Source organism: Capricornis sumatraensis, chromosome 2 (assembly GCF_032405125.1).
Source record: "Capricornis sumatraensis isolate serow.1 chromosome 2, serow.2, whole genome shotgun sequence".
Lineage (NCBI taxonomy): Eukaryota > Metazoa > Chordata > Mammalia > Artiodactyla > Bovidae > Capricornis > Capricornis sumatraensis.
Window position 1 is genome coordinate 34,291,375 of NC_091070.1, and position 27,688 is coordinate 34,319,062.

Consider the following 27,688-nt stretch of genomic DNA (forward strand, 5'->3'; position numbering starts at 1 on the left):
GTGGTGAAGGACAGGGAAGCCTGGTGTGCTGCAGACCACGGGGTCACAAAGAGTTGGACATGGTGAGCAACTGAACTGAACTGAACTGAACCTGTTACCACTTGTTGCCATTTGTAACTACCACCATAAACAACCCAGCTGCTTCAATCCAAGTCTCCATAATTGTTCCTTTTGTAGCAAAGGCTCTCTCTGCCAAGCACCTGATTTCCAACTGGACAGCTTATCCTAAGGATGCTAATGATCCTTAAGTTCACAAAGTAACTTCCATTTCTACTAACTAATACCACATTCATCTCTTTCATCATCACAGGAGTCCCAGTTTGGAAACAAATGGATTTTCCAAGTCACACTCCTGGGAGGTAAGAATCTAAGAGCAGAATCCAGCTTGGTTCCTGTCCTGCATGGCACTTTCCACTTGCTGCTGCTGCTAAGTCGCTTCAGTCGTGTCTGACTCTGTGCGACCCCATAGACGGCAGCCCACCAGGCTCCCCCGTCCCTGGGATTCTCCAGGCAAGAACACTGGAGTGGGTTGCCATTTCCTTCTCCAATGCATGAAAGTGAAAAGTGAAAGTGAAGTTGCTCAGTCATGTCTGACTCTTTGCGACCCCATGGATTACAGCCCACCAGGCTCCTCCATCCATGGGATTTTCCAGGCAAGAGTACTGGAGTGGGTTGCCATTACCTTTTCACTTGCTACTTACACCTAAAGACTGATACTCCTAGGTCCTGGGCAACACACTTGGCCCAGTGACCTGAGACTGCTTATTGGGCTGCTTATTGGGCTTCTTTGCACTTAAGGTCCCTCATGTGTAAAATGAAAAGTAAGTCTGAATACAGATCCTTCCAACTTTCATGTTCCATGTTTTTATTAAAGAAAGTTATAGCAATAGATTCTCTTCCTCCATGAAAAGACAGGATGGGCTGAAGTGACTGAATCAGTCATAATTCAAATAGGTTTGGGCAAAGGCTTAATTATAAATATAAATACAAATATTAACCCACACTGACATGTTAAAAGCAACTTTTTAATAAAATGGTGCTTTCAGGACAACACAAATTAAATATGATTTTTCCAACTAATACATGAATCAAGTCAATCATATAATTATTACCTATCAGTAATGCAGATAATTACACTGATGATTTACTACGTGCTAGAGTCAAGCTCTCCAGCTCCAATACTCTGGATCTGAGAGAAAAGAACCGAAAACCACCTTCCCTGCCTGTCAATTATTTGATGGCTTCCCTATCCTTTTCAAACTTAAGAACTACTCAGAATTCAAGGAACTTTGTACTTCATGTCCCATGAAATACTATATATAAGTTTTCTCTTGCTGCTGTAAAAAGTTACCACCATGCTTAGCAGCTACAAACACCACACCTCTATTATCGCACAGGTCTGGTGTTGGTAGGCTTAACTAGTTTCTCTACCCAAGTTTCATATGGCAGAAATCCAGGGGTCAGGAGGGCTGTGGGCCTTTATGAGGTTCTAGGAGGAATCTGTTTCCAGGGACACTGAGGTTGTTGGCAGAACTGAGTTCCCTGTGACAGCAGGGCTGAGGTCCCTGTTACCTTGCTGCTGTCTGCCACAGTTGTTCTCAGCTCCCAGAGGCTGCCCACATTTCTAGGCCCATAGCCCCCTTCCTCTGTCTTCAAATCCAGGAGCAGCAAGTTGAGTCCTGCTCACGCTTCAAACCCTCCTGCTGCTCCTTCCCTCACATCTGAGTCTTCCACATCCCTCTTCCACTTGTAAGGACCTCTGCAATTACATTGGGCCACCCCAACAATCCAAGGTAAAATCCCTATTTTAAACTCCACGACCTTCACTGGCAAAGTCTTCTCTGCCATGCAAGATACTCACAAGGTTTCACAGACCAGGCATGAGCATCTTGATTGGGGTGGGGACGTGGGGGGAGGGGGGCAGCTGGGCACTAGTCTGCCAATCACATGTTAAATACAAAAAACAAAAATATCTCTTTTGCTAGGAACCAATGAATAATTTTGCCCACACCACACAGCAAAGCATAAGTTTAGATTAAATATCAATGAACAGAAAGGAAGGCAGCAATTATTCTACATACACACACACAAAACCCCTCACAATTAGACATTAGTGCTTGAAACAATGAAACTGTGTATCCTGGAAGAAGGGCTAGAGCAAACAAAAATGTTAGTGCCAAACTGTATTAATTGTAGAGACTAAGAAAAATGGAATAGTCCTCAACTTTGTGGAATTCTCAGTAAGCAGTGAATCACATTTCAAACTTTAATTTTAAAAGTACTATACAACACCTTGAAATCTACCATAAAGGCTCTCACACAAATCTGAATGGGGAAATGGTGCTCATTATGCTGTCCCAGTACAAGTCAAATCCAAGTACCAAAACAAGTCAAGCTGCCTCACTTGAACACAGCAGTAAAAATTCGCAACACTACTTTGGTGATTTCAAAGAAAATTCACTTTAACAAGAAAGCCTACTGTTGCTTATTCTGTGAACAACAGAAGTCAAAGCTAAACCAAAACAGTGGCGGGGGAGAGAACTTGCAAATCGCTACATGTAACGCTATTTGTAGCAACTATCGAAAACTTCAGAAAAACATCAATAAATGTACTGAGTTACAATTTACTGAAATGTACTAGTTAATAATAACCAATTATTGATGTTAAAACTCACGCTACATAAAACAAAAAATGAGATAATCACCTAATCTCAGATATATTAAAATTATTCATGGCAGGAGTGACAATATTTAACAATCAGAATTATAATGAAAATGAATAAGCATATAAACCAAAAAAGTTTTAGCCGTCCATTTATTCTTTAAGAATGAACTACACAGTTTAAAACTGCAAGTTAGAACACCAAACATTCATCAAATAGTGTTAATAATTTCCAAGTCATCTGTTAATTGTTAAAAATACTGGTGTAATCCTTTATTTGATGGGCATCTTCACAAGTAAGCAATGTCTGAGATATGATTCAGTATAATAAACCAAGCTCCTTCAGGAACACCCCCTAGGTTACTGAAAGACAACAGGTGAATTGAGTCTTGATAATACAGGTTTTCTCCATAACACAGTACTGTTCTTGGTAAATACTGTACTATCTTATGGTGAACTAATGTCAGTTAAATTCAACTTTTTTCTAACCTTAATATTATTCACTATTTCTATCACCACTATGAAAATCATTTACTGAACTGTCATATTCAATTATCTAGCTTATTTTTACAAAATACTGTTTACCTTCAATCTATGGTACTTTGATAACAATCAACTAGCTAAATTCTAAGAACCAATATACTAAAAAGAACCAATATATTAAATACATATAACTTCTTTGAACAATTCCTCAGATTTATCATCAAATAAGTGTATTTTCATGTAACTTGCTGGATAATTTAATAATTTTTCTCTTGGAATACTTCATTTGAAATGTTTCTCTAATATTCTCTGCTTCTCTATCAGTTTCCTGTATTTTGTTTTATATGGTCTATTACCTATTATTTGTCAAAGAAATTTATTCATTCTAATAATTAGAAATTTTCTTTCTTCTAAAATTAAGAAATAAGAATAGTTAGAATAGCATATAATAAAGTTAAATCTGTAAAAAAAAAACAAAAACTAATTATTCAAATGCTATCTACTAAAGTAAGCAGTTCTCTTTATATGTTTTCCAAACAGAGTCTATCCAAAGGCAACTACAACTGACCCTTGAAGTTCATATCATGGGGGCTTTGGGCAAACACCCTCCATGCAGTCAAAAATCTTAGTATAACTTATAGTCAGCCCTCCATACCCATGGTTCCTCTGCATCTAGGGATTCAATCAACTGCAGACCAGGCAGTACTGCAGCATTTACTACTGAAAAAAAGAATGTATAAGTGGACCCATACAGTTCAAGCCTGTGTTGTTCAGAGGTCAACTGTACTTATTTCAATTCCAAGTTCTGACGTATACCAAATAGCAGAAAGTTAAATAACACAAGACCAAATAAATCATAAGTTTATTTGACTTCTATCTTTTTATGCCATGATCCAGAAATAAGTAAACATCAAATAAAAATATCCAGAAGTTTTCCTATAATTTCAGATTTTTTTCTCCCTAGCACTATACTTGAAGAACCTGAACAAAATTCATAAAGTTTTCATGTAAATATTTCTCATTAAGACCATTTTTCTGGAGTATGACATAAAGTTTAATACATTTCAGACATTGTTCCTTTTAGCTCTGTGAGATCAACAAAATCCTGAATATTGCATTTTAAGTAAATTATTAAACCACTTTTATGTGAAATGGTAAGGAGCTTTGTCTATAACTAAAATTTTACTGCCTAATTCTTGTTTTCCAAAAAGTTGTTTCCTTACCTCAATAGATGTGTTTTACAACAATCAGGACGATAACTCTGCCATGATATACTCATATAAGAACTATTTTTTGAAGTGTTGATAAATACTTCAAGTCAGAAGGTTACTTTATATAGTATATTGTGTCAGTATTTCATAAATACTTTTTCCTTTGCTTTAGCAATACCCTTTGATAAAATATTTTGGGAAGTTATTTTCTCATTTTTTTGAAAACTGACTTCTGTTTATTTTTTCCAGCTATAATGAGATATGTTGTCAAAGTACACAACATATACCTTGTTGTCAAGGTATGTTGTCAAGATTGATTTGATATTTTAATGAAATATTTCATGACACTTCCATCATGTCACAAAATTACTATTTCTTTCGTATGGTGAGAACATTCGAGATTTACTCTTAGCAGTTCTCAAATATATAAAACAGTATAATTAACTATAACCAGCACGCTATATATTAGATCTCCAGAACTTATTCAAATTGTAACCGGGGGGTTATACACTGACTAACATCTCCACATTTCCCCCACCCCTTGGTAGCCATCATTCTAGTCTGTTTCTAGTAAGTTCAGCTCTTTAGATTCCATGTATATGTGATATACAGTATCTGTGTCTCCCTGACTTAACTCACTTATACAATGCCCCTAAGGTCCATCCATGCTGTTGCAAACGGCAAGATGTCCTCCTTTCTCATGGCTAAACGATATTCCATTGTATATACGTATATGTCACACCTTTATGCATTCAACTGTTGATGAACATAGGTTGTTCCCATACCTTGGCTAATGCAAATAACACAGCAATGAACATGGGATATTCATTCAAGCAGATACTTCATGAAGATTTTTTTTTCATTTCCTTTACACGTGTAGGAGTTACATTGCTGGATCACATGGTCACTGTCATTTCAGTTATTTGAAAAAATCTCCACTCTTTCACAGTGGCTACACCAACTTGCAATCCCACCAACAGTATACAAGTGTTCCCTCCAATGCTTGTTATTTCTTGTCTTTATGATTGCACCCATCCTAATAGGCATGAGGTGATACCAGTCTGGTTCTAATTTGCATTTCCCTGATGATTAGTAACATTGAACACTTTTTCATGTATCTGTTGGTCGTCTGGATGCCTTCTTTGGAAAAAATGTCTTTTAAGATCTTTTGCCCATTTTTAAATCATATCGTTATGGTTTCTTTACTTTGCTATTGAGTTATATGAGTTATTTATATATTTTGGATATTAACCCCTATCAGACACAGATTTACAAATATTTTCTCCCATTCAGTAGGTTGCCTCTTCATTTTGTGGATAGTTTCCTTTGCTGTGCCGGAAGTCTTTTAGTTTAGTATAGACACACTTGTTTATTTTTGCTTTTGTTGCCTTTACTTTTGGTGTCAAATCCAAGAAATCATCAGTAAGACCAATGTCAAAAAGCTATATTTTCTTCTAGGAACTGTATGGTTTCAAACCTTACATTCAAATCCTTAATCCATTTTGAGTTGATTTTTGTGTAAGTGGTCCAGTTTCATTCTTTTGTATATGGATGTCCGATTTTTCCAACAGCATTTATCTTTTCCCCATTGAGTATTCTTGGCTCCATCATAAATTGACCATATATGTGTGGGTTTATTTCTGGGTTCTCTATTCTGTTACATTGCTCTATATATCTGTTATTGTGCCAATACCATATTGCTCTGATTATGATGCAATTACTTTGAAATATAGAATGAAGGCAGGAGTATGACATCTCCAGCTTTGTTCTTCATCCTTATGGTTGCATGGGCTATTTAGAGTCTTGTGTGGTTCCATGAGGATTTCAGGATGATCTGTTCTATTTCTGTGAAAAATGCTACTGGAATTTTGATAGAAATTACACTGAATCTGTAGATTGCTTTGAGTACAATGGACATTTTAACAGTATTAATTCTTCTAATCCATGAACAGAGAATAGCCTTCCATTTATTTGTGTCTTTTTCAATTCCTTTCATCAATGACTTTTGTTTTCAGTGTACAGATCTTTCACCTCCTTGATTAAATTTATTCTGAGCAATTTTATTCTTTTTGATACAACTGTAAGTGGAATTATTGTCATTATTCTTATAATTCATTACTGAATTCTGTACTCTACAGCACTAATGAATTTATTAGTTCTAAAAGTTTTTTGGTGGAATCTCTAGGGTTTCCGATATGCAATTTCAAGTTATCAGCAAACAGACAATCCTACTTCTTCCCTTACAATTTGGATACTTTCTCATTCTTTCCTTGCCTAATTGCTTTGGCTAGGGCTTCAGTACTATGTTGAATACAAGTGGCCATAATGGGCATCCTTGTCTTATTCCTGATCTTAAAGAAAAAGCTTTTGGTTTTTCACTGCTGATTACGATGTTAGCTGTGGGCTATCATATATGGTCTTCATTACATTGAGGTACATTCCCTCTGTGCTCAGTGTGCTGAGGTCTTTTGTTAATCATAAATGGATTTTTTTGTCAAATGCTTTTTTGCACTTAGTGAGATGAACACATGGTTTTTATCCTTCATATTGTTTATGTGCATATCACACTGATTGATCTACAGTTGTTGAATCACTCTTGCTTTCCTGAAATAAATCCCTCTTGATCAAAGTGTATGATGTACACTTTTAATGTACTATTAAATTTGTTTTGTTAAAATTTTACTGAGGATTTTTGCTTCTATGTTCATCAGGAATACTGGCATGTACTTTTTCTTTTCTTGTAGTGTCCTTGTCTGGTTTTGGTATTAGGGTAACACTGGCCTTATAAAAATTAGTTTAAAACTTTTCCCTCATCTTCAACTTTTTGGAAGAATTTGAAAAGGATTAGTATTGGTATTAATTCTTCATTAAACACTTGGTAGAATTCACCAAAGTCTGGGCCTGGACCTCTGTCTGTAGGGAGGTTTTTGATTATTGATCCAATCTCCTTACTAGTAATTGATCTGTTCAGATTTTCTGTTTCTCCATGATTCAGTCTTGGTAGAGTTTATGTTTTTAGGAATTTATTTCTTCTATGTTAACCAATTTATTGGTATATAGTTGTTCATATCAGTCGCCTGTGATCTTTTGACTTCTACAATATAGTTATAACATCTATTTCATTTCAAATTTTGAGTCCTCTTTTATTCTTGCTGAATCCAGCTAAAGACTTCTCTTTTGTTTATATTTTATAAAAACCCAGCTCTTAGTTTCACTAATCTTTTCTATAATCTCCTTGGGCTCATTCATTTATTTCTGCTCTTACCTTTATTATTATTATTTCCTTCCTTCTACTAAGTTTGGGCTTAAGTTTGTTCTTTTGCTAGTCCCTTGAGGTATAAAGATAGGTTGTTCATTTGCTGTACAGCAGTGATTAACACAACACCGTATTTCAACTATACTTCAATAAAAAATAAATTTTTAAAAAGATAGGCTGTTCATGTTTATGTTTTTTGTTAAAATAATCAAACTGTGTTTCATCCTAGACATACAAATCATTTGTTTTAGGTTTGTATTCCTGTGGCGTATCAAGAGATATTCTGGATTTCAGCTTACTACTACTATTTCTTTTTTATCGCCTCTGACAGATTCAGAATATTCATGTTTATGATGTCTAAGACAATAAAATTTTGCTGCCTCTTCATTTATAATAATATAATAAAATTAGTTCTTACACTTATAAATATCAGAACAGACACTACTAACTCAAGAATTATAGTGCAGTAACAATGAAAGGAACCAAAATAAAAACTATTTAAAACTCAACTATTTAAAAAGCTGTAGCAATTTAAAAAATCTGAGGATAATGAGAAACAGATGACTCTTTGAAAGCACAGAAGGCTCCAGCTTCACAAGGAATGTGCAGTGGAGATATGCCTCTACTGCCACTAAGACCCAGGCTGGAGAGACCGTGAGTGCTGCAAAAACAGACCCCACTAAAGCCCAGAAAATGAGCTGAACTAATGAGTTCCCATTCAAATGTGTATTATTAGCTTTTACCACTTCTCACATTTACTATTACATCATTCACGGACTGATAAGGAGTTTAAATATCTTAGCAACCAGTAGAGCCATCCCAATGTAAAGAGCTTAAAAGCAGTCCTGGTTGTGACAGTCACACTAAATAGCCCTAGTTTTTCTCTAAACTGTCACTCTTAAGACCACTGACACTTTCCATTCTGAAATAATGCCAACTGGAACACAGTGCTACTCAACTTCTTTTTTAAAGTAAAAATTTCCAAAAAAGGAGATTTCAATAAAACACAATCTAAGAAGGGGAAACCAGGATGAAGAGTTTTCCACAGTAATGCTGTTAAATTTAAACCACATTGCCAGCAAAATATTTACCCATCAGGCATCATCACCAACCCCACCACAACCATCTACTACTTACAGGTTAAGCAAGAGTAGAATCATTGCCCACCCCCACCACTGAAAAGTAAATGAACAAACAAATCGACCTAAATTCTAAGTCATACTATGCCACGCTCTTTGCTGAACACCCTTCAGTGTTTCTCCTTGGGGAAAAAAAAAACTTTCCAGCCAGAACTCTAAGAGTTCCAGACCTCTCTGCTCGCCTGACTAACTCCTCTTTATTCTTCAGCTCGAGGCTCACAGGACACTTCCTTAGAGATCCTTCTCCATCCACCCAGACTAAACTCTGCACCTCCTCTTCTCACAGCCCCTTATTCTTTTTCTGCACCATGCTCTTCAAAATGTGCAGTTAAATATGTATCCACATGATAACTTATTGTTTGCCTACTCACAAGACAAATAGCTCCATGCAGACATGTTTTGGTCCCTATAGTACATCTAATACCTAGCATGATGCCTGGCCACAGAAACGGGCTAGATAAATATCCGTTGAACACAAATGGAAATAAATTGCGAAATGCCCTATATCTATGTAACAGACCTGCTAAAAGTAAAACAGGGCTTCAGGTTTTGTTTCATTTTTTTAAAACACATTATATAACAGGAGAAATATCTTTGAGTATTACTATTTCAAGAGCAAATGTGTACACAAATGAAGATTATAAAAATAGTGATTATACAAATAGCAATTACACAACAGTGGCACACACTTGCCACCCTCACCTGACTTAGCTTGGATACTGGGATGCATAGAAGATTAAGAGGGCCCATTTTCCAGCTGCCACCACCATCAGCAAAGGGGTCTCCCTGGTCTCTCCCCAAACTGTGGGGCAGAAGGAATGATTGTGGCAGAGGGAAGAAACAACCTAGTCAAGAGGCCAAGCCCTCACGTTCTAAGAACAGTAACCACCCCCACCCTAATAGACCTCAGTTGTGCAATTCCACTCAAAGATGATCCTTTCATTACCAATACTGCAGCATTAGAAATTTCACAGCAAAGCATGTGCTGGTTCAGGTCAAATGGCTTTTGCCAAGACCACCACCTACCCAGGCCTTCTGATGGGAAACAGGATGAGTGGGAAGGCAGACTAGAAACACACTAACAATCATGGCAAGTAAGGACAGGCTAAAGGACTGTAAGCCCGGATGAAGGCAGATAAGCAAAGTACACGCAGGCATGAGCAGAATGAACTCAGGGTCATGGTAACAGTAGAGGTTAAGCAACGGTGGGCTCTCAAGTCCATCATATCAGTCGGGAAGGTGGAACAGAAGTGACAGCCTCTAAAACTGAAAAGTTACAATTTTTCAATTTATACCATGGATGTGTTCTTTTTTTTTTTTTTTTAAAAAAAAAAAAAGGTTACACCATGGATGCTCCTATATGGCTGAATAGGGCCTGGAGAGTCAGGGAGACTGAGCTTGGGCCTGGGTCATGGAAACATGCAGAAGAGTGGGCTATAGATCAGTGAGGTCCGAAGGAGGAGGGGAAGAGGGAACTTAGAGGAAAAACATAGGGTTACAAGAGAAGAGACTGAAATGGAAGCAAAATGAAATCATTTCTAGTGTCATGAACTAAAGAGATGGAAAAAGGGACTCAGTTAAGGTGAGGTAGAGGAGCAGCATTTGAGAAAAAGGTTTAACACATAAGAGCCTTTGTCTAGGGCCAACAGAGCAGGTGGCAACAGAAGCAGCCGGGCAATGCCAACTGGGGGTGGGAGTTCAAAAGGGAACAGAAAAACAGAGGGATTTGTGACTCAGGAAGGTACCAGTTCAGGTACCTTCGTCAGTTACCAGGATGAAGTACTGTGCATGAGGTCCTGGACATACAGGTCCCAAGATGAATAAGGGAAAGGCAATATGGGCAGGTGATCAGCTCATGATAAATATGTCGGGTCCACTCATCTCCCTTGGTCGTGCTTGACTGACCCTGTGCACACCTATCGGATTCTCTTTCCTGAAAATTAAAAAAAGTGGAGCCACTTTATAACACCCTGGAAAGAATATCTATGTTAACTCCTGTGGACACTCGGCTTCACTTCTCTCACAAAACCTGGTTACTCTAATTTCCCCCAATTCAGAGAGCTATCTGTATCCTAACCTTCAATAATGTCTCCACATTTGCTTTTTCTGGCATGATATAGCCAGAATCATTTCTGCTGCTTGTAACCAAAGTACCTTCCCTGAATCCACATGGCTCCTGACCATCACAAACTCATTTTATAAATAAGAAACTGAGGCTCTGAGAATGCATTTTTTTCCCAGGTTGGAACACCAAAACACAATTTCCCCTACTATTAGTATTCTCAATGATATTTTTAAACAGATTTAGGCAGCTTCCAAAAGATTTATACTCTAAATATCATCAGATAAAATCTAGATACAAAGGTAAAATAGAAAAAGCTAAAACTGGAGCAGATGGAGGTGGGTAAGGGTTAAGGAAGACCCATGATATTCTAAGAGTAGCTATTGGAAGGTATATTTCATATCCTACCATAACATGAAGCCTAAGTAACCAAAGATTTCTATAATTTTTTAAAATATCTGAAGCCACTGTATCAATGTAAAATCTAGAGTAAAAAAAGGAGACATAAAAAGGTACAGAACCAAAAGAAGAAAAGATAAATATCGACACATAGACAAAATTATAAAGACCATGTCTATAATATCAGAGTATTTTTGGCACTCATCACATGCTTAAAAACATTTGTCTTGGTATCCTTCCCCTCCAAATATTTTTGGACTATAAAATATTTCTCATAATTTTTTGACTTTCCAAGATTCTGTTTCCATTTCACTTCCTCCTTTTCTTGGAATCAGTAAGGTTGATTTCCTCTGTTTACCCTAGCAAGTGTCCTTCCCTTCCTAAAACTTGCACCTTATTTCCCTTTCTCTAGCCAAAAATATGGCCACTATGTATTATTTTCCTGTTTCCTTGTTATTTGATATATTCTGATCTAACCATTCCCTCCCTAATACAAGAGATTCTTAATTGGCACAATCTTGCAAACTTCTTCCACAGCACTGCTTCAGAAACAACAAGAACTTTTAAATAAAAAGGTTAACAGAGGTGACCTGTTTCTGAGTATAAACACCACATATGCTTCCATGAAGCTGTTCATTTCTCTTTGAACCACTGGTTTTCAGCAAAAAAAAAAAAAAAAAAAATCGAAAGAAAGTCTCTTATTTATTCCAGATGATTCAAACCCATTATGATAAATATATACAGCCAGTGCCCCCATATAAAATAACTTCATGTAGATATAATTATTTTCTAAAAAGTAAACTATACACATTAAGTAACATGTTTAATTAAAAGAAAAATTGTTATAAAATCTAATAGGTAGACTATATAAACCAGAATGGAAATTCAGGTTTCCTCTATACTTACAGATCAGAAAACAAATGAAATATTCATAAAAAATGAACATTTTATATACTTCACACTTCCAAGAAGTATGTATCATAGACTTCTTATTGCACTTAGCTCTGTTTACTTCCAATCTAATAATTACACAAATTCAATTCCATGTACATGCAAATTATGTGAAAACATCCACTACTCAAGTAACAGAGGAAAACAGCAAATCTTAATGAGGTTTGTACCAAAATTTAATACAGAACACTCTTCAGGAAAAGGAACATCATTTCTCTCTCAACCACAACTATCCTCAATTGATATATGCTGACGCCACGACATCCTAAAGCAGTGGTTCATTATGGGATGGGGGTAGGGGACAAAGGGGAAGGTGTGCCCACCCTCCTAGCCCCCAGAGGACATGTTCCAAGTTTGGGAGACAGTTTTGGTTGTCCCAAAAGTGGTTGGGGGCATGGGGACAGATGTGCTCCTGGCCTCTAGTGGGTAGAGGTCAGGGATGCTGTGAAACACACAATGGGCTGTGTACACGACAGCCTTCCGCAACCAAGATTACCCAGCTTAAATGGCTGAGACACTGGCCCACAGAGAAATGAGGCTGAAAGGAAGGAGCCGCTGACAAGGACACCCATGATTCACTGTCGGCCCTCCCCATTCCAAGGAGTCTCCTACCTTGGACGCCTGTGGAGTGGATATCACATGGACTGTGCTGGGTTTGACTCCATTAGCCTTTGGCCGCTTGTAGAGAGCAAATCTGCTTTTCCTCCGGCCTCTGTCTCCATTAGGTAACGCACCATTGTACCTATAAACAGAGATGAAAGAGTTCATTTATTTGTAGATTTTTAAAGGCATTCAGAATAAAAGTCTGATGGAATTAAGGGAAAAGACAGGAATGCTCATAAAGACTTGTCCACTAACCACCCTACAAAAGGGATACAAAACAGACTTAGAGACTTTGGCTGTAATGAAATTCAAATCACTTCCAGAAACTTAATTTAAGAGTGATATACAAAGTAATTATAGGTTCCTTATTCTATAAAGTCAGACTCTTCAAATCTTTTCAGAAGAGACCAAGTATAAATAAGCAAATGAGAATTCTGCAGAGGCTCTATTAGCGGCAGCTCAATTCAACAAACGTCATCCTAATGGACCCTGCAGAAACACTCAAGAAATATTTTTAAATGAATTGGTTAGAAAAGAGCATACTAATTAAACCTCATCTCTCACTCTCAAATCATCTTAATGTCTGCAGGATCTTTATTTGTAAGAAGATCAAATTTAGTTGCTTGCATTCTTAAAAGTTCTGAATTCTCTACCTCCATTCTAATTGCTATTTGAACCCTATACTGTCAGGTTAGTGAAAGCTAGCCTTTAAAAATTAAACAAAGTATGCCTCTATAAGGTTGCCCATTAAAAAGCCTGAAGGTATAAAAGAAGAGTTTTAGTCCACAAACTATCAAATATCTTAAAAAGTCACCTGGGAAATAGTACTTGCCTTAAGCAGATTCCCCTAAATTAATACTTTAAGCCAGTGGTCCCCAACCTTTTCGCCACCTGGGATAGATTTTGTAGAAAACAATTTCTCCACAGACCGGGGGTAGGTTGGGGGGATGGTTTGGGGATGATTGTCATCAGGAGCACACAACCTAGACCCCTGGCATGAGCAGCTCACAGTAGGGTTCACTCTCTCATGAGAATCTAAGAAAGAAAGTGAAGTTGCTCTGCCGTGTCCGACTCTTTGCAACCCCATGGACTGTAGCCTACCAGGTTCCTCTGTCCATGGGATTTTCCAGGTAAGAATACTGGAGAATACTCCTTCTCCAGGAGATCTTCCTGACCCAGGGATTAAACCCGGGTCTCCCGCATTGCAGGCAGATGCTCTACTGTCTGAGCCACAAGGGAAGAATCTAATGCCATCTCAAATCTGACGGGAGGTGGAGCTCAGGCTGTAATATGAGCAATGGGGAGCTTCACCTGCTCACCTCCTGCTGTGCAGTCCCCCGGTTTTTTTTTGTGGGGGGGTCACTGGGGATCCCTGCCTGAAAGCCAATACCAGTGTTTAAAAAGAATGCAGGCTTGCAAGAGCATTTCCGTTTTCACCTGTATTTTCTAATCTAGATTACAGGTCGCTGTACATTCTGACTTCTGTCTCATACCATGTTTACTCTCCAGCTCCCTCTTGGCAGAAGTTCTTTTGAAGAGAACCAAGAGAGGAATTGTTTCAAATTTGTGTGGATAAACACGACAACTCTGAGGCTCCTTCCAAGCACCAAAGTAAGGGGTGACGTGGGTGGTGGCTCCTGGAAGTCCTGCCTTTGCCACTCGCCCATCTCACCCAGTGAGCACAGTGGGCCGTATGGCAAAGGAGACACGAGGCCCAAGGGGAACAGAAAAAGTCAGAACAAGGGTTTGTGGTGTTTGTTTTACTATTCTGTAGCTGCAGTACGATAATGGATTTAAATTACCAGGAGTTATTCCTGTGGTGTTTTTAATCTGTTTCCATCTCCATCATAAAGGAACATCAGCTACAGAAAATGTCTCCAGAGTACAGAAATCATTTGTTTCAAGTCTTACTCCTCTCTCCTTTTTTGGAGGCAAGATCAGAATAATGGGCATGATTTTCTTAAACATACCTGTGATCGCTACTCTAATGAACATATCCCTAACTAAACAACCATTATAAATCAACTGTGTCTTAATATATTTGCACATCACTTACACCAGGATGAGCACCCTGTATTAAGAGAAACATATGTCAATCAAAGGCAGGGCCTAAACAATTTAAAGGGACGTTTTCATCACTGTGGCCTAGAACTGGTACAAGATCTGGCAAAGGGTCCTGTGCCCCTCACATTTGCCCAGCTCTCTACTGCACCTTTCTCTCAACTACACACTGCTAGTCAATGAAACTAGTCAAAGATTGTGGCAGGTGCTTTTTAAGAGATCTGCTCACTATGACATCCCTTCTAGGGAATCCAGCCCTGAACACCCTAAGGTAAGCCCAGTACTACATCTGAATGACATGGCCAGGCCAGCACCCTCCCCACTGAGTGGCTGGTGGCAGACGTTTGGTTCAAATTGGCCAATGACAGTCTCATCTCAGAAAACACAAAGCCAGGACCCAGAGACAACCCACCAGTCTGTGTGGATGGCCAGAGCTGCAAACTGTAGGCATGGGAGCTGTGGGGATGTCAGAGTCTGTTCTGGGATGAAGCAGCAGAGAAGTGAGGAGCAAAGCAGATGAACAAGGACAAGCAATGAAAAGAGATGGAAAGAGGATCCTCAAGGGCATCTCTTGGCCCAGATGTACTCTGACCCCTGTTCATGAAATCCTTTCTGGTTTTAGCTAACTCAGATTGCTTTCTTCTACTCGCAACCCCAAAGCCATATCTAATATAAAGATGAAAACACAAAAACCAGCAATGTCAACTTAACATATACGGAAACATTTTAATTTCAATAGGCGGAGCAAAGACGCACAGATATGGCAAGAAATACCTTTTATATCTTCAAATAAATAAGTAAACCCTTCTTAGTCACAGGCCAAAGAATCAGGACCAGGAGAAAGTTGTATCACCAAAGATAGAAGAGAGACTTTCAATGACTTGTCATCAGTTAAGAGGCCAGTGTGATTTGGAAAAGAATGGGTCTTTGATGACCTCACCCATCTTCAGAGCAAACCGCCAAGTAAAAACAAGCAAGCCTCTCCAACACGGAGCTTCACTCAGCGCCTCCTCTCTCTTTCTAATCTCCTCACAAGCAAGAACCTTGAATCAGGACTCCACCCGCACCACCCCAATTCCAACCTTGAGCACACATCATCTGCCTCCAAATCTAAAAGTACATTTGATGATGTCATCTACCCATCATCCAACTTGCCACCTTATGTCTCTCAATGGCTCTCCTATCAAGGTACACAACATGGTCAATTAAAAATTGCCAGAAGTTCCCATTACTTCTCCCAGGGACCATGAGTCTAACTCCATCTCCCCACACCTGGGCTGGCCTTAGTGGCTTATTTGCCAACAGGATGGGAAGGAAGTGACATGCTGAGACTTGCAAAGCCAAGTCTTGTAAAAGCCTTAGAACTTCTGTCTCTTGGGAGCTCAGAGCTGAACTGTAAGGAAGCTGGGACCCACCCCCCCACCCCCCCACACCCCCACCCCCCCACACCCCCCCAGCCACGCCAAGGAGGCTACATGGAGGTGGCTCCAGTCAGCAGTCCCAGCTGAGTCCAGCCTTCCGACAGCCTGCTAGGTTACCACACGTGTGATTGAAGCTGCTGTGGACCCTCCAGGCCAGCCCATCCATCAGCTGACTACACCAGGTGACCTAGGTTGATCCCACACGGGACAGAAGAATTGCCTGGTTGAGTACTACCCGGATTCCTGCCTCACAGAAATGCTGCAGGAAGGGGGACTCCTTCCAGGGTCTGAGAGTGGGCTCTTGTCTAACACTCGGAAATGAATTGTCCGAGGAGACATGCGTGCTGACAAAGTAAGAGATTTTTATGGGGAAGGGGCACCCAGGAGAAGAGCAGCAGGGTGAGGGAAGCTTACCTCTCCAGAACAGGAGAACTGCTCTGCCACCTGGCTTGCAGTCTCAGGCTTTATGGTGATGGAATTCGTTTCCCGGTTGTCTCTGACCATTCATTCTGACTCAAAGTCCTTCCTGGTGGTGCATCCACTGCTTAGCCAAGAAGGATTCTGGGAGGTGGTCGGACACATGGTGTCTCCTTTTGACCTTTCCCGAATTCTTCTGGTTGGTGGTAGCTTATTAGTTCTGTGTTCCTTACCAGGACCTCTTGACATAAAACAACTCATGCAAATGGTTACTATGGTGCCTGGCCAGGGTGGGCGGTTTCAGTCAGTGTGCTTCACATACGAGAATCATGTGGTAAGTACGATGGTGGATGTGTTCATCCCCTAGGTCTGGCATAGACGACGACCTGTAACAGACGCCTGGGACAAGCCCCACCCTTCGGCATGGTCTCCCTCTCCTGCTTACACAGCCTCCCCTTTGACCTCTGATCTAATGCAAGGCAAGCACTGTCACCAGATCTTCCCCATGCCCTTCTCACCTCCCTGCCTGGTTCCTTCCCCACGCCACCCTCCCGCCCCCGGAATGTGACTCCATCCTGGGCACGCAACATCCTGGGCACGCAACAGGCACTAATACCTGCCAAGCCAACTGCATGACAGACGGTCTGTCTTTTGTGCAGCAGAGCAGAGCCCAGACAGACAGATGAGATCCTGCTCATAAAGGCAAAAAATGACTAGTCTATGAAAGAAAGTTAGAATGCTCTCTGGCTTAGCAAGGTTTCCAGCCAGCGACTTTGTAAAAACAAGACTTCCAAGCGCTGCGGGCACATCTGTTTCAGCTGCTAAACAGGGCTATTCTTATTCAAACCCATAAGTTGCCTTTCAAGCTTCACATTTAAAAAAAAAAAAAATCTGGAGACTTAAAAAAAAATTCCACTTATTGAATAAACATGTGATGAAAATGTAGCTCATCATATATGCAGGGCAAATAATTAGTATTTATTTAGAAGCTGCCGGGGACAATGAAAAACACTTGTAAGAAACCTCGCCAAGTAATGTATGGCTTCTTTTGGTTTAAAATCCAGAGTTCACACATTAATTCTTTTTAATGGCATTTGCTGTGCACTTCCTATGTGCCAAGAAGCCTTGTGAGGGAGGCTCCTAGAGGGCCGGTAAGAGGCTCGAATGACTGGACCACACGTGAATCACATGGCTGGAAACAGGCAGTACATGAATATGTGCTCAGCCATGTCTGACTCTGTGCCCCTATGGACTGTAGCCTGCCAGGCTCCTCTGTTCATGGGATTTTCCTGGTAAGAACACTGGAGCGGGTTGCCATTGTCTACTCCTGGGGATCTTTCTGACCCAGGCATCGAATCCCTATCTCTTGAGTCTCCTGCATTGGCAGGCAGCTTCTTTACCACTGCGTTACCTGAGAAGTCGAGAAGCGGCAGGCAGCGCGCAAATCTATAGCCAGTTTTGCCTGACTCCAAACTGTGCAGTTTCCAGTAGCCAATACTGACAACTTTTAAATTCAAGTCATCTTGTGGCAAATAACACAAAGATACATTCTTGAGAAGACACCTGCCACCTAAAAAATTGCATTTGTCAAAAAGACTTTTCTATAGGAAATAACAGCAAGAGAGGGCACGCCAAGGGCTTCCAGAACACTGCAGAGGCATCACATTGGATCTTAACCAGCCTGAACTCACAGAGCACTACTTGTGAGGACGGGAATGAGAACGTATGCTACAGGAGAGGAGGCACCGTCAGCACCAAATGGCCACAAACCAGAGGCAGCCTCGCTTCCTGTTACAGACTGAGGGCGCTGCCCTCCCTCGAAAGCAACATCTCTGTCATGAGCACAGATAAACCACAAGCAACTACTGTAACTGAGACGCTGCAGATGAACAGGCCAGGGACACTAGAGACAACAGATGTGAAAACGAAGCGTGGAGTCTCATAAACCCCACACCTTGATCCCTGACTCCAGGCGTGCATGTCAATTCACCACAACAGTGAACACACTAACACGCTGCGGCAACTGTGCATAAGAAGGTACACGTAAACCAGTAAGGAAGTGCCTGACACTGGCTTTACATCATTCAGTCCAGTCCATCGCTAGGTCGTGTCCGACTCTTTGTGACCCCATGAACCACAGTACGCCAGGTCTCCCTGTCCATCACCAATCCCAGGGCTTCCCCAAACTCATGTCCATTGAGTCGGTGATGCCACCCAACCATCTCATCTTCTATCATCCCCTTCTCCTCCTGCCTTCAATCTTTCCCAGCATCAGGGTCTTTTCAAATGAGTCAGCTCTGCACATCAGGTGGCCAAAGTACTGGAGTTTCAGCTTCATCAGTCCTTCCAGTGAACACCCAGGACTGATCTCCTTTAGGATGGACTGGCTGGATCTCCTTGCAGACCAAGGGACTCTTAAGAGTCTCCTCCAACACCACAGTTCAAAAGCATCAATTTTTCGGTGCTCAGCTTTCTTTATAGTCCAACTCTCACATCCATATACGACTACTGGAAAAACCATAGTCTTGCCTAGACAGACCTTTGTTGGCAAAGTAATGTCTCTGCTTTTTAATGTGCGGTCTAGGATGGTCATAACTTTCCTTCCAAGGAGTAAGTGTCTTTTATTTCCGTGGCTGCAGTCACCATCTGCAGTGATTTTGGAGCCCAGAAAAATAAGTCAGCCACTGTTTCCACTGTTTCCCCATCTATTTCCCATGAAGTGATGGGACCAGATGCCATGATCTTCGTTTTCTGAATGTTGAGCTTTAAGCCAACTTTTTCTCTCTCCTCTTTCACTGTCATCAAGAGGCTTTTTAGTTCCTCTTCACTTTCTGCCATAAAGGTGGTATCATCTGCATATCTGAGGTTATTGATATATCTCCCAGCAATCTTGATTCCAGCTTGTGCTTCTTCCAGCCCAGCGTTTCTCATGATGTACTCTGCATATACATTAAATAAGCAGGGTGACAATATACACCCTTGACATACTCCTTTTCCTATTTGGAACCAGTCTGTTGTTCCATGTCCAATTCTAATTGTTGCTTCTGATCTACATAGAGATTTCTCAAGGGGCAGGTCAGGTGGTCTGGTAGTCCCATCTCTTTCAGAATTTTCCACAGTTTATTGTGATCCACACAGTCAAAGGCTTTGGCATAGTCAATAAAGCATCATTACAGCCTCATTATTTGAGCTATCATATGTATCTGTTGGCTTCCCAGGTGGCACTAGTGGTAAAGAATCTGCCACCAATGCGGGAGACATAAGAGATCCAGGTTCGATCCCTGGCTTTGGAAGATCCCCTGGAGGAGGGCATGGCAACCCACTCCAGTATTCTTGCCTGGAGAATCGCATGGACAGAGGAGCCTGGTGGGCTACAGTCCATGGGGTCACAAAGAGTCAGACACAAGTACAGAGGCTATGCACACACACATTTGGATTGGACGCTCTTTGAGGAGTTCCTGTGTCTTTGTATACCTCACCTTCACCTCTACACGGTATCTTAAAACCAAGGAAAGTCTCAATGAAACAGTTACCATGTTGGTATGGAAATAATGATAGCTGTTTAAGGGATCAAGAGAGGATTTCTAGCTCCAATTCTTTTCCCAGCTCATGCTGTGAACTTACCTAAGATGAGACTGTTTTCTCAGCTACAAAGATAGCAACACAGAGTTACAATTTCAATATTAAAAAGAGATTCCCAAACCTCTTTCAAACATTTCAATTCAATATGGAGAAGGCATTTCCTCCAATTCAAATACCAGGATCCTGTCTCAGAAGGGTGAGGCTGTGGCTATCCAAAGACCCCTCAAGTCTTTACGGCAGTTGAGGTGCAGCCGTTCATACGCTTGCACATTGCTTTTTATCTTGAGGTTTTCCAGCTTCCCTGTACCACAGTATTTCCCAAGGCGAAACATTAAAACATTCTGTGTTATCAGGAACACAGAACTGCTCCCACACACAGTAGATTTTCAGCCCTTCTTCCGGGATGTATACACCCACACATCCTCACTCAGCCTCTCTGCAGCAAACGGTACAGCAGGAAGGCAAGACAGAGGCCCCACTCTGGCCCTGCAAGGAGGTCCACATTCACACAAGTCCCTGAACATCTCAGAACCTCACTTTCCCTTCCCATAAAGTAGGAAGAAGGTCTAACATCCTACAGCTTGGATTTGGGAACCATTTAGGGGTAGGAGATGAGGGTAAAGCTGTCCCGAGAGGCCCTAACTCCAGCCTCATCAGCAGCACACCCCTCACTGACCCCTGTTCTCTCTGTTCTCTCCACACTCATTCAACTCCTGCAACTAAAGGTTGCACGCCCCCACCTGCTGCTTCTTTCAACCAGGTCACAGGAAAGAAAAGAGCATGCAAAGCAAATCCAGTCCACAGAACTATTCGCAAAAAGAAAAATATTGATTATCTAATACTCAGCCATGTGCATATTATCTGAAGTCTTTCTCCTCCCTTTTCCACTTTAAACTGGTACTGCCGCTAAAAAAACACCAGATAAAGGTTTTGTCTTTGTTTTTATACTGTACTGAATCTTTGATTTTTTAGCAAGAGTTTTTTTTCACTGAATATCGGCCGGTACACAAAGCATGAGGCATAGAGAAGGCTGTTTATATTATTTTTAAAACACTGATGACTACATCTTTTATTCTGCCATTGGCTTCAACAGTCCAAAATAGCTCTGATTAAAGACATTAATATTAGTGTTTTATATCAAAGAACCTATTTTTTTTTACCCTAGGGGTGAAAATTATTGTTTAAGTGTTAATGCTTTGCTCCCTGGTCTGGGAAGATCCCCTAGAGAAGGAAATGGCACCCCACTTCAGTATGCTTGCCTGGGAAATCCCATGGACAGAGGAACCTGCTGGGCTACAGTACATGGGGTTGCCAAAGTTGGACACGACTTAGTGACTAAAGCAACAACAAAAAGAGAAAATATGACACAAAGGGAAAAAACTAAAGTATAACAAGAAATGAATTTAATACAGTAAAAGATTTGTACAATTCAAGACCAGGTAAAAACTTATCACTTTATCTTATTCTTGAATTAGCACCGTCTTTTCTGGGAGAGAGGGCAGTTTGAGTCACAGCTCTGCCATTAGTAATCACGTGTTCTTTTTAACCATTTTTAAAACTTGAAGTATAGTTGATTTACAATGTTGTGTTAGTTTCAAGTGTACGCAAAGTGATTCAGTTATACATATAAATACACATACATGATGATATCATGATACTTATGATATCATGATATCATATGATACTTATCTGTCTGATTTACTTCATTTAATATGGAAGTCTCTAGAATTATTACCATCTTACGCTCCACACTGGTCACCAATTGATAATCTTGAAAACCAAATTAAAGCCCACGCATTCATTTTTTATCACTCCAATATTTCTTTATTTTAATCTCATCACCTCAATAAAGACAGGTGCATAAACTGTATGTGGTAGACTGAAATACTGGTCCCAGTTCTTCACTCCTCCCTGAAAACATGCCCTTTGACATGACTTTATACTTCCAGTTAATCTCCTTGCCCTGGATTTTGGGTTGGACCAAATGAGCTGCTTTAGCCAACTGGATGTGAACGTACGATGCAAGCAGGGGCCTGAGTTGTGCTTGGCAGTTGGGATCATCCTCTGTCATGGCCACAGGAGAGTATGTCCCAGCCAGCCTGCCAAAGAGGACAAGTGGCACCTGGAGGAGATCCAGACCCCACAAACATGGCGTAAGCAGAGCCACTCCATCACACCTCAGAGCAGAGCCATCTCAGCCAGCACGCACTCCTGAGAACGAATGACTGTTGTTTTCAAGTCACTGAGTTTGGGTACGATTTGTTACACAGCATTACACAGCAAAAAGTAAATGAATTTCAAAAGCAATTAACATAAATAGTTTCTTCAGTATCTAAAAACTTTGGGCTAAAAAAGCAAAAATATAAAATATATACCAAATGAAAGTTTTATATAAAGAATTCTCTTTCACTATGAAGAAAAAAGTCCAAAATTAGAGATAATTAGAAATAATTCCAAATGTGTAACTTTCTAAGGCTGTATTAAATGGGATTTTTAAAAAATGCATACTTAATACAGACACTGAAAATGCACTTGATAGAAGTCTTCATCTGTTTCAGATTAATGTCATTAAGAGCTGAGAATAAAACAATATTTTCTTCTCATAATTATTTAAAGGTAAAAGAGTAAAATAAAAAGCATTTATATTAAAAATCAGGAACAAAACAAGAATGCTTACCATTACCATTACCATTTTTATTAAACACCATTCTAAAATAAATCCTAGTCTAACCAAGAACACTAAATTAGAAATAAGGGGTATTAACTGGAGGGAAAGAAGATGTAAAACTAGTATTACTGCTGTAAGAATTAAAACAACGTATTACTTGAGAACAAAAACCACATGCCAACGGAGAAGAAACACCCCAGAAACAGACCCTTGGCTACGTAAAGTAATATAAGATGATGTAAGGGCCACTAGACAATGCAAAAGAAACTGGATTATTCAATCGTGTACAGAAACCAACCATCTACTTTGAAAGAAAAAAATTTCTTAGAGCTGCATGTTACATTCTACCCCAAAATTCCAAAGTTGACTATTTATAAGTGCTCAGTCATGTCCAACTCTTTGTGGCCCCATGGACTGTAGCCCACAGGCTCCTCTGCCCATGGGATTCTCCAGGCAAGAATACTAGAGTGCGGAACCATTTCCTACTCCAGGGGATCTTCCAGATCCAGGGATCAAAGTGGCATCTCTTGCGTCTCCTGCACTGGTAGGTAGATTCTCTACCACTGAGCCACCGGGAAAGCCCTGCTGCTGCTGCTGCTGCTGCTGCTAAGTCGCTTCAGTCGTGTCCGACTCTGTGCGACCCCATAGACGGCAGCCCACCAGGCTTCCCCCGTCCCTGGGATTCTCCAAGCAAGAGCACTGGAGTGGGTTGCCATTGCCTTCTCTAATGCATGAAAGTGAAAAGTGAAAGTGAAGTCACTCAGTCGTGTCCCATGGACTGCAGCCCACCAGGCTCCTCCGTCCATGGGTTTTGCCAGGCGAAGAGTACTGGAGTGGGTTGCCATTGCCTTCTCCATGGAAAGCCCTACTTAAGTCAATAATAATGTTCTAAACATAAACACAGTTAAAGAAAAAAAAACCTACAAACACAAATATTGGTACATTTAAATATGTAAAAATGTGAAACTTTTACATATCAAGAACTCTAAAATTATATGTCCAACAAAACTAGAAAAACCACTGGTAATAATATGAAAAAGATTAATAACATTAATAGGTAAATGCTGCTACAAGTAAAAGGAAAAACAGACATCCTCACAGATATACTACAGAAAAACAAGCAAAGAACATGAATAGAAAATTCACAGAGAAGAAACAATGGCTAATGGACATTTCTTTTTAATGTTCAGTCTCATCAGTAATCAGAAAATGAAATTAAAGCAAGACCATTATTTGGCAATAAAATTATGAAACTGTTGAAATGACACAGAACTCAAGTATATCACTGGTAAGACTCTGAATTGGCACAACCTCATTGTAAAATAATTAGTAACATGTATCAACAGCCTTAATAAATATACTTATGTTCTTTGAGTTAGTAATTCTAATTTGAAGGAATCTATCCTCACAACATAGTTCTGAAATATAAGTAGAGTTTTATGCACAAAAAAGTTAACTACGTCATTAATTATTATGGCAAAAGACTGTAAATAACCTAAATGTTCAACAATAATGGATTAAGTTGATAATTATAATTCTACATGATGAAATTATATTTACTGCAAATTTTTAATAGCAATGAAAAAGGATTTTGAAAACCAGAGAATAAAAAATATGCATATGGTATCCCCTCTAACATGTTCAAAATACTTAATAGGGAAGATTGAAATAAGCACACTAAAATATTAAGTGATTATTGTTAGAAACTACTATATGATTTAGTTCTTATATTTTCAGTATCTTTTAAAAAACCTATGTTGAGTGTATTTTTCAAACAAATTAAATGTTTTAAAAGTATATATTTCATTAAATAAAGATGGACCTCTAAGAGTACAGTATTAATCAATTTAGATCTGAAACAAGACGTAGAAACAAAATCAACACTGAGGACTGGAAGAAGATTTAAATTTATACTCAAAAGAAGGCCACAATGTGTCTAAATTGTTAAATGGCCACATTGAAAAGACCATTCATGCATCGATTTTCTCAGGCACACAAGGAGAACTTGGTTTTTCACAGCTGTGAAAGCTGTTACTCTACAAAAACCTCTTCGCACCTATCATTCTTGAACTTTTAAAACTTGTAAAAATTCCCAAGTTTTCCATTTCTACTATAGATCTTCTTGACACAGATATACTTATTTTATGTACAATCCTAGTCAAACTTCTAACCCCTGTAATTTATCATTAGAGTAGGAAAATGATTTCTAGGGTCTAAAGACAGAGACTGTTGAAAATTTTAAGTCTGAAATTCCTGTTACCTAAAAGAAGAGATTAATTCCTTAAAAAAGAGAATTCTCAGCACCACTAATCAGGCAATGTCAAACTTCCATGGTGGTTTCCCTCCAGATGAATAGGGTATTAGGCCTTATGTTCACACTTTGACTTGAATGCAGTTAAGATCAGGAACTGCAGGCAACTCATACAATTAGCAGCCTGATCTTGCATTAAACTTGGGAGGCAGACTGGGAGTTTTCATACTGTCCAAGCCAGTACATATAGAATCCTGTTCACCAGAAATAGTTATAGCATCACTGCTGCTGCTGCTGCTAAGTCACTTCAGTCGTATCCGACTCTGTGTGACCCCATAGATGGCAGCCTACCAGGCTCCCCTATCCCTGGGATTCTCCAGGCAAGAACACTGGAGTGGGTTGCCCTTTCCTTTTCCAACGCGTGAAAGTGAAGTCACTCAGTCGTGTCCAACCCCCAGCAACCCCATGGACTGCAGCCTACCAGGCTCCTCCATCCATGGGAGTTTCCAGGCAAGAATACTGGAGTGGGGTGCCATTGCCTTACTACTGAAATCAATAAACCAAAAAATTCATTTTGAAGTCAGTCTGTCAAGTGAATTAAAGAAAACTAAGCAGGTTTACCTGCTCACATCCATAATATGCTAATATGTCCCGTGAATCACCAAGCGGAAGACATGGCAGACAGTATTTCCCACTGACTTGGTCTAACATCCCACTCTCACGGCACATGCAGAGTCAACAATTTCCTGGACCAAAGCAGTCAAGTTTGGGAACTGCGAAGGGAAGTATGCACTTACACCATGCAGCCCATTGTTACTACAAACGCAGCGGATAATGTCTTGGGGGAAAAACCAGAAGTTAGAAACAGCTGGATTGCATATTACAATTCTATTTTCCATTTATACACATTTTCTGATTAACACCAACTGGAAATGGACTTCACTTTACAGTCATCTTTTTACTACTATAACTACTATAATGAAGAATGAATGTTATAAACTAATATAGTTGTAAATAGAATGTTTCCTTTAATTTACTTCCTTGGTATATTAATGACAAGCCACAGTGAAGGAGGAGCTAGAAATGAGAAACTAAGAGGTCAAAGCTGTAAACACAGCTCATAAACCTTTCTTATACTGACCCATGCTAGGCTTTTTCATGAGAGTGGGAACATCTTCTACAATTCAGCTCTATTATTTAGGTGTATTTTGGGAGTATCTTTATTAAGAGAAACTTAGCCTCATTTTTGTTTTAGCTCAGAACATTTTTTTTTTGTTTAAAAAAAAAAAACTTAGTAATGCATTTAATAACCTGGTTCTCAGTTTTGGTCCAGGTAATAACTAGAACTTATTAAATGCTTACTTGACACTATTCTAAACACACATATTAACTCCTTTATTTTTTTAACAAACCTATATGGCAGTGGGTGGAGGGGGGTGCTATTAACATCCTCAACCAATAGATGATAAATTGAGGCACCATGAAGCAATCAGTTGACAATTACAGAGCTGGAGTGAAAACCCAAACACTCTGATTAAGTCCTAGCAGAACAGGTATGTTCCAATGGTTGAAGCATTATCAAGTTCATGGTTAACAAGTTCAGTCCCCTGAGAAACATACACCACCACAACACAGTTGTTCTAAAGTGGATCTGGTTAAAGTCCAAAGAGAGCACCAAAAATGGCGCACCTGGGCCAGTCAGTGAAGTGGGTGAAGGCCACTCAGTCGTGCCTGTAGCCTGCCAGGCCCCTCTGTCCATGGAATTCTCCAGGCCAGAACACTGCAGGGTTAGGATTAGGGCAGTGGGTAGCCGTTCCCTTCTCCAGGGGATCTTCCCGACCCAGCGATTGAACCCACGTCTCCTGCATTGCGGGTGGATTCTTTACCATCTAAGCCACCAGGGAGGTCCAAGAATACTGGAATGGGTAGCCTATCACTTTCTGATCCAGGAATTGAACCGGGGTCTCCTGCATTGCAGGCGGATTCTTTACCAGCTGAGCTACCAGGGAAGCCTGGGTCAGTCAAGTATGGGCTAAAGAGACACAGGGGTCGAGAGAGAGGTCACAGGGGAGAAACATAATATACTGTAAGATTATACATACTACGCATACTTATAGCTGATGAATCAGATGAAGTTTTACTTCCCACCTGTGCATCAGTCCACAACTTTCTTCTCTAACACAACAATGTAGAGCAACTATACTGCAATAAAAATTAATTTTTAAAAATTTAATTCAGAAAAATAAGTAAAAACAAAAAGAATGATTTAAAAAATTCACCAGATGGATGGGCGAAGTGGGCAGGGGACAGGGAGAAACAGAAGGTACTCTATATGCAACAGCTCTGTGGCATTAAAGCCCTAAAATTGCTCCTAGAGTGAACAGCAATGCTTCAGAGTAACACAGGGTACCGGATGGATGCGGGCAGATGTCACTGCCAGATACTGGTCAGTAACACACTCAATTTATCCTCATTTTCACTTTTTTTTTCCCTAAGCTCTGGCCGTAAACATGACAAAGGTG

At 40.0% G+C, this 27,688-nt stretch overlaps 1 protein-coding gene across 1 annotated transcript in view; it reads right to left on the reverse strand.

Annotated features, from left to right (window-relative positions):
* PELI2 (pellino E3 ubiquitin protein ligase family member 2) overlaps nucleotides 1-27,688 on the reverse strand; it is a 183,790-nt gene that overhangs the window by 119,072 nt on the left and 37,030 nt on the right. The window contains exon 2 of the mRNA XM_068966223.1: nucleotides 12,776-12,905. Coding sequence (XP_068822324.1) covers nucleotides 12,776-12,905 — 130 coding nt within the window. The remainder of the gene's footprint in view (nucleotides 1-12,775; nucleotides 12,906-27,688) is intronic.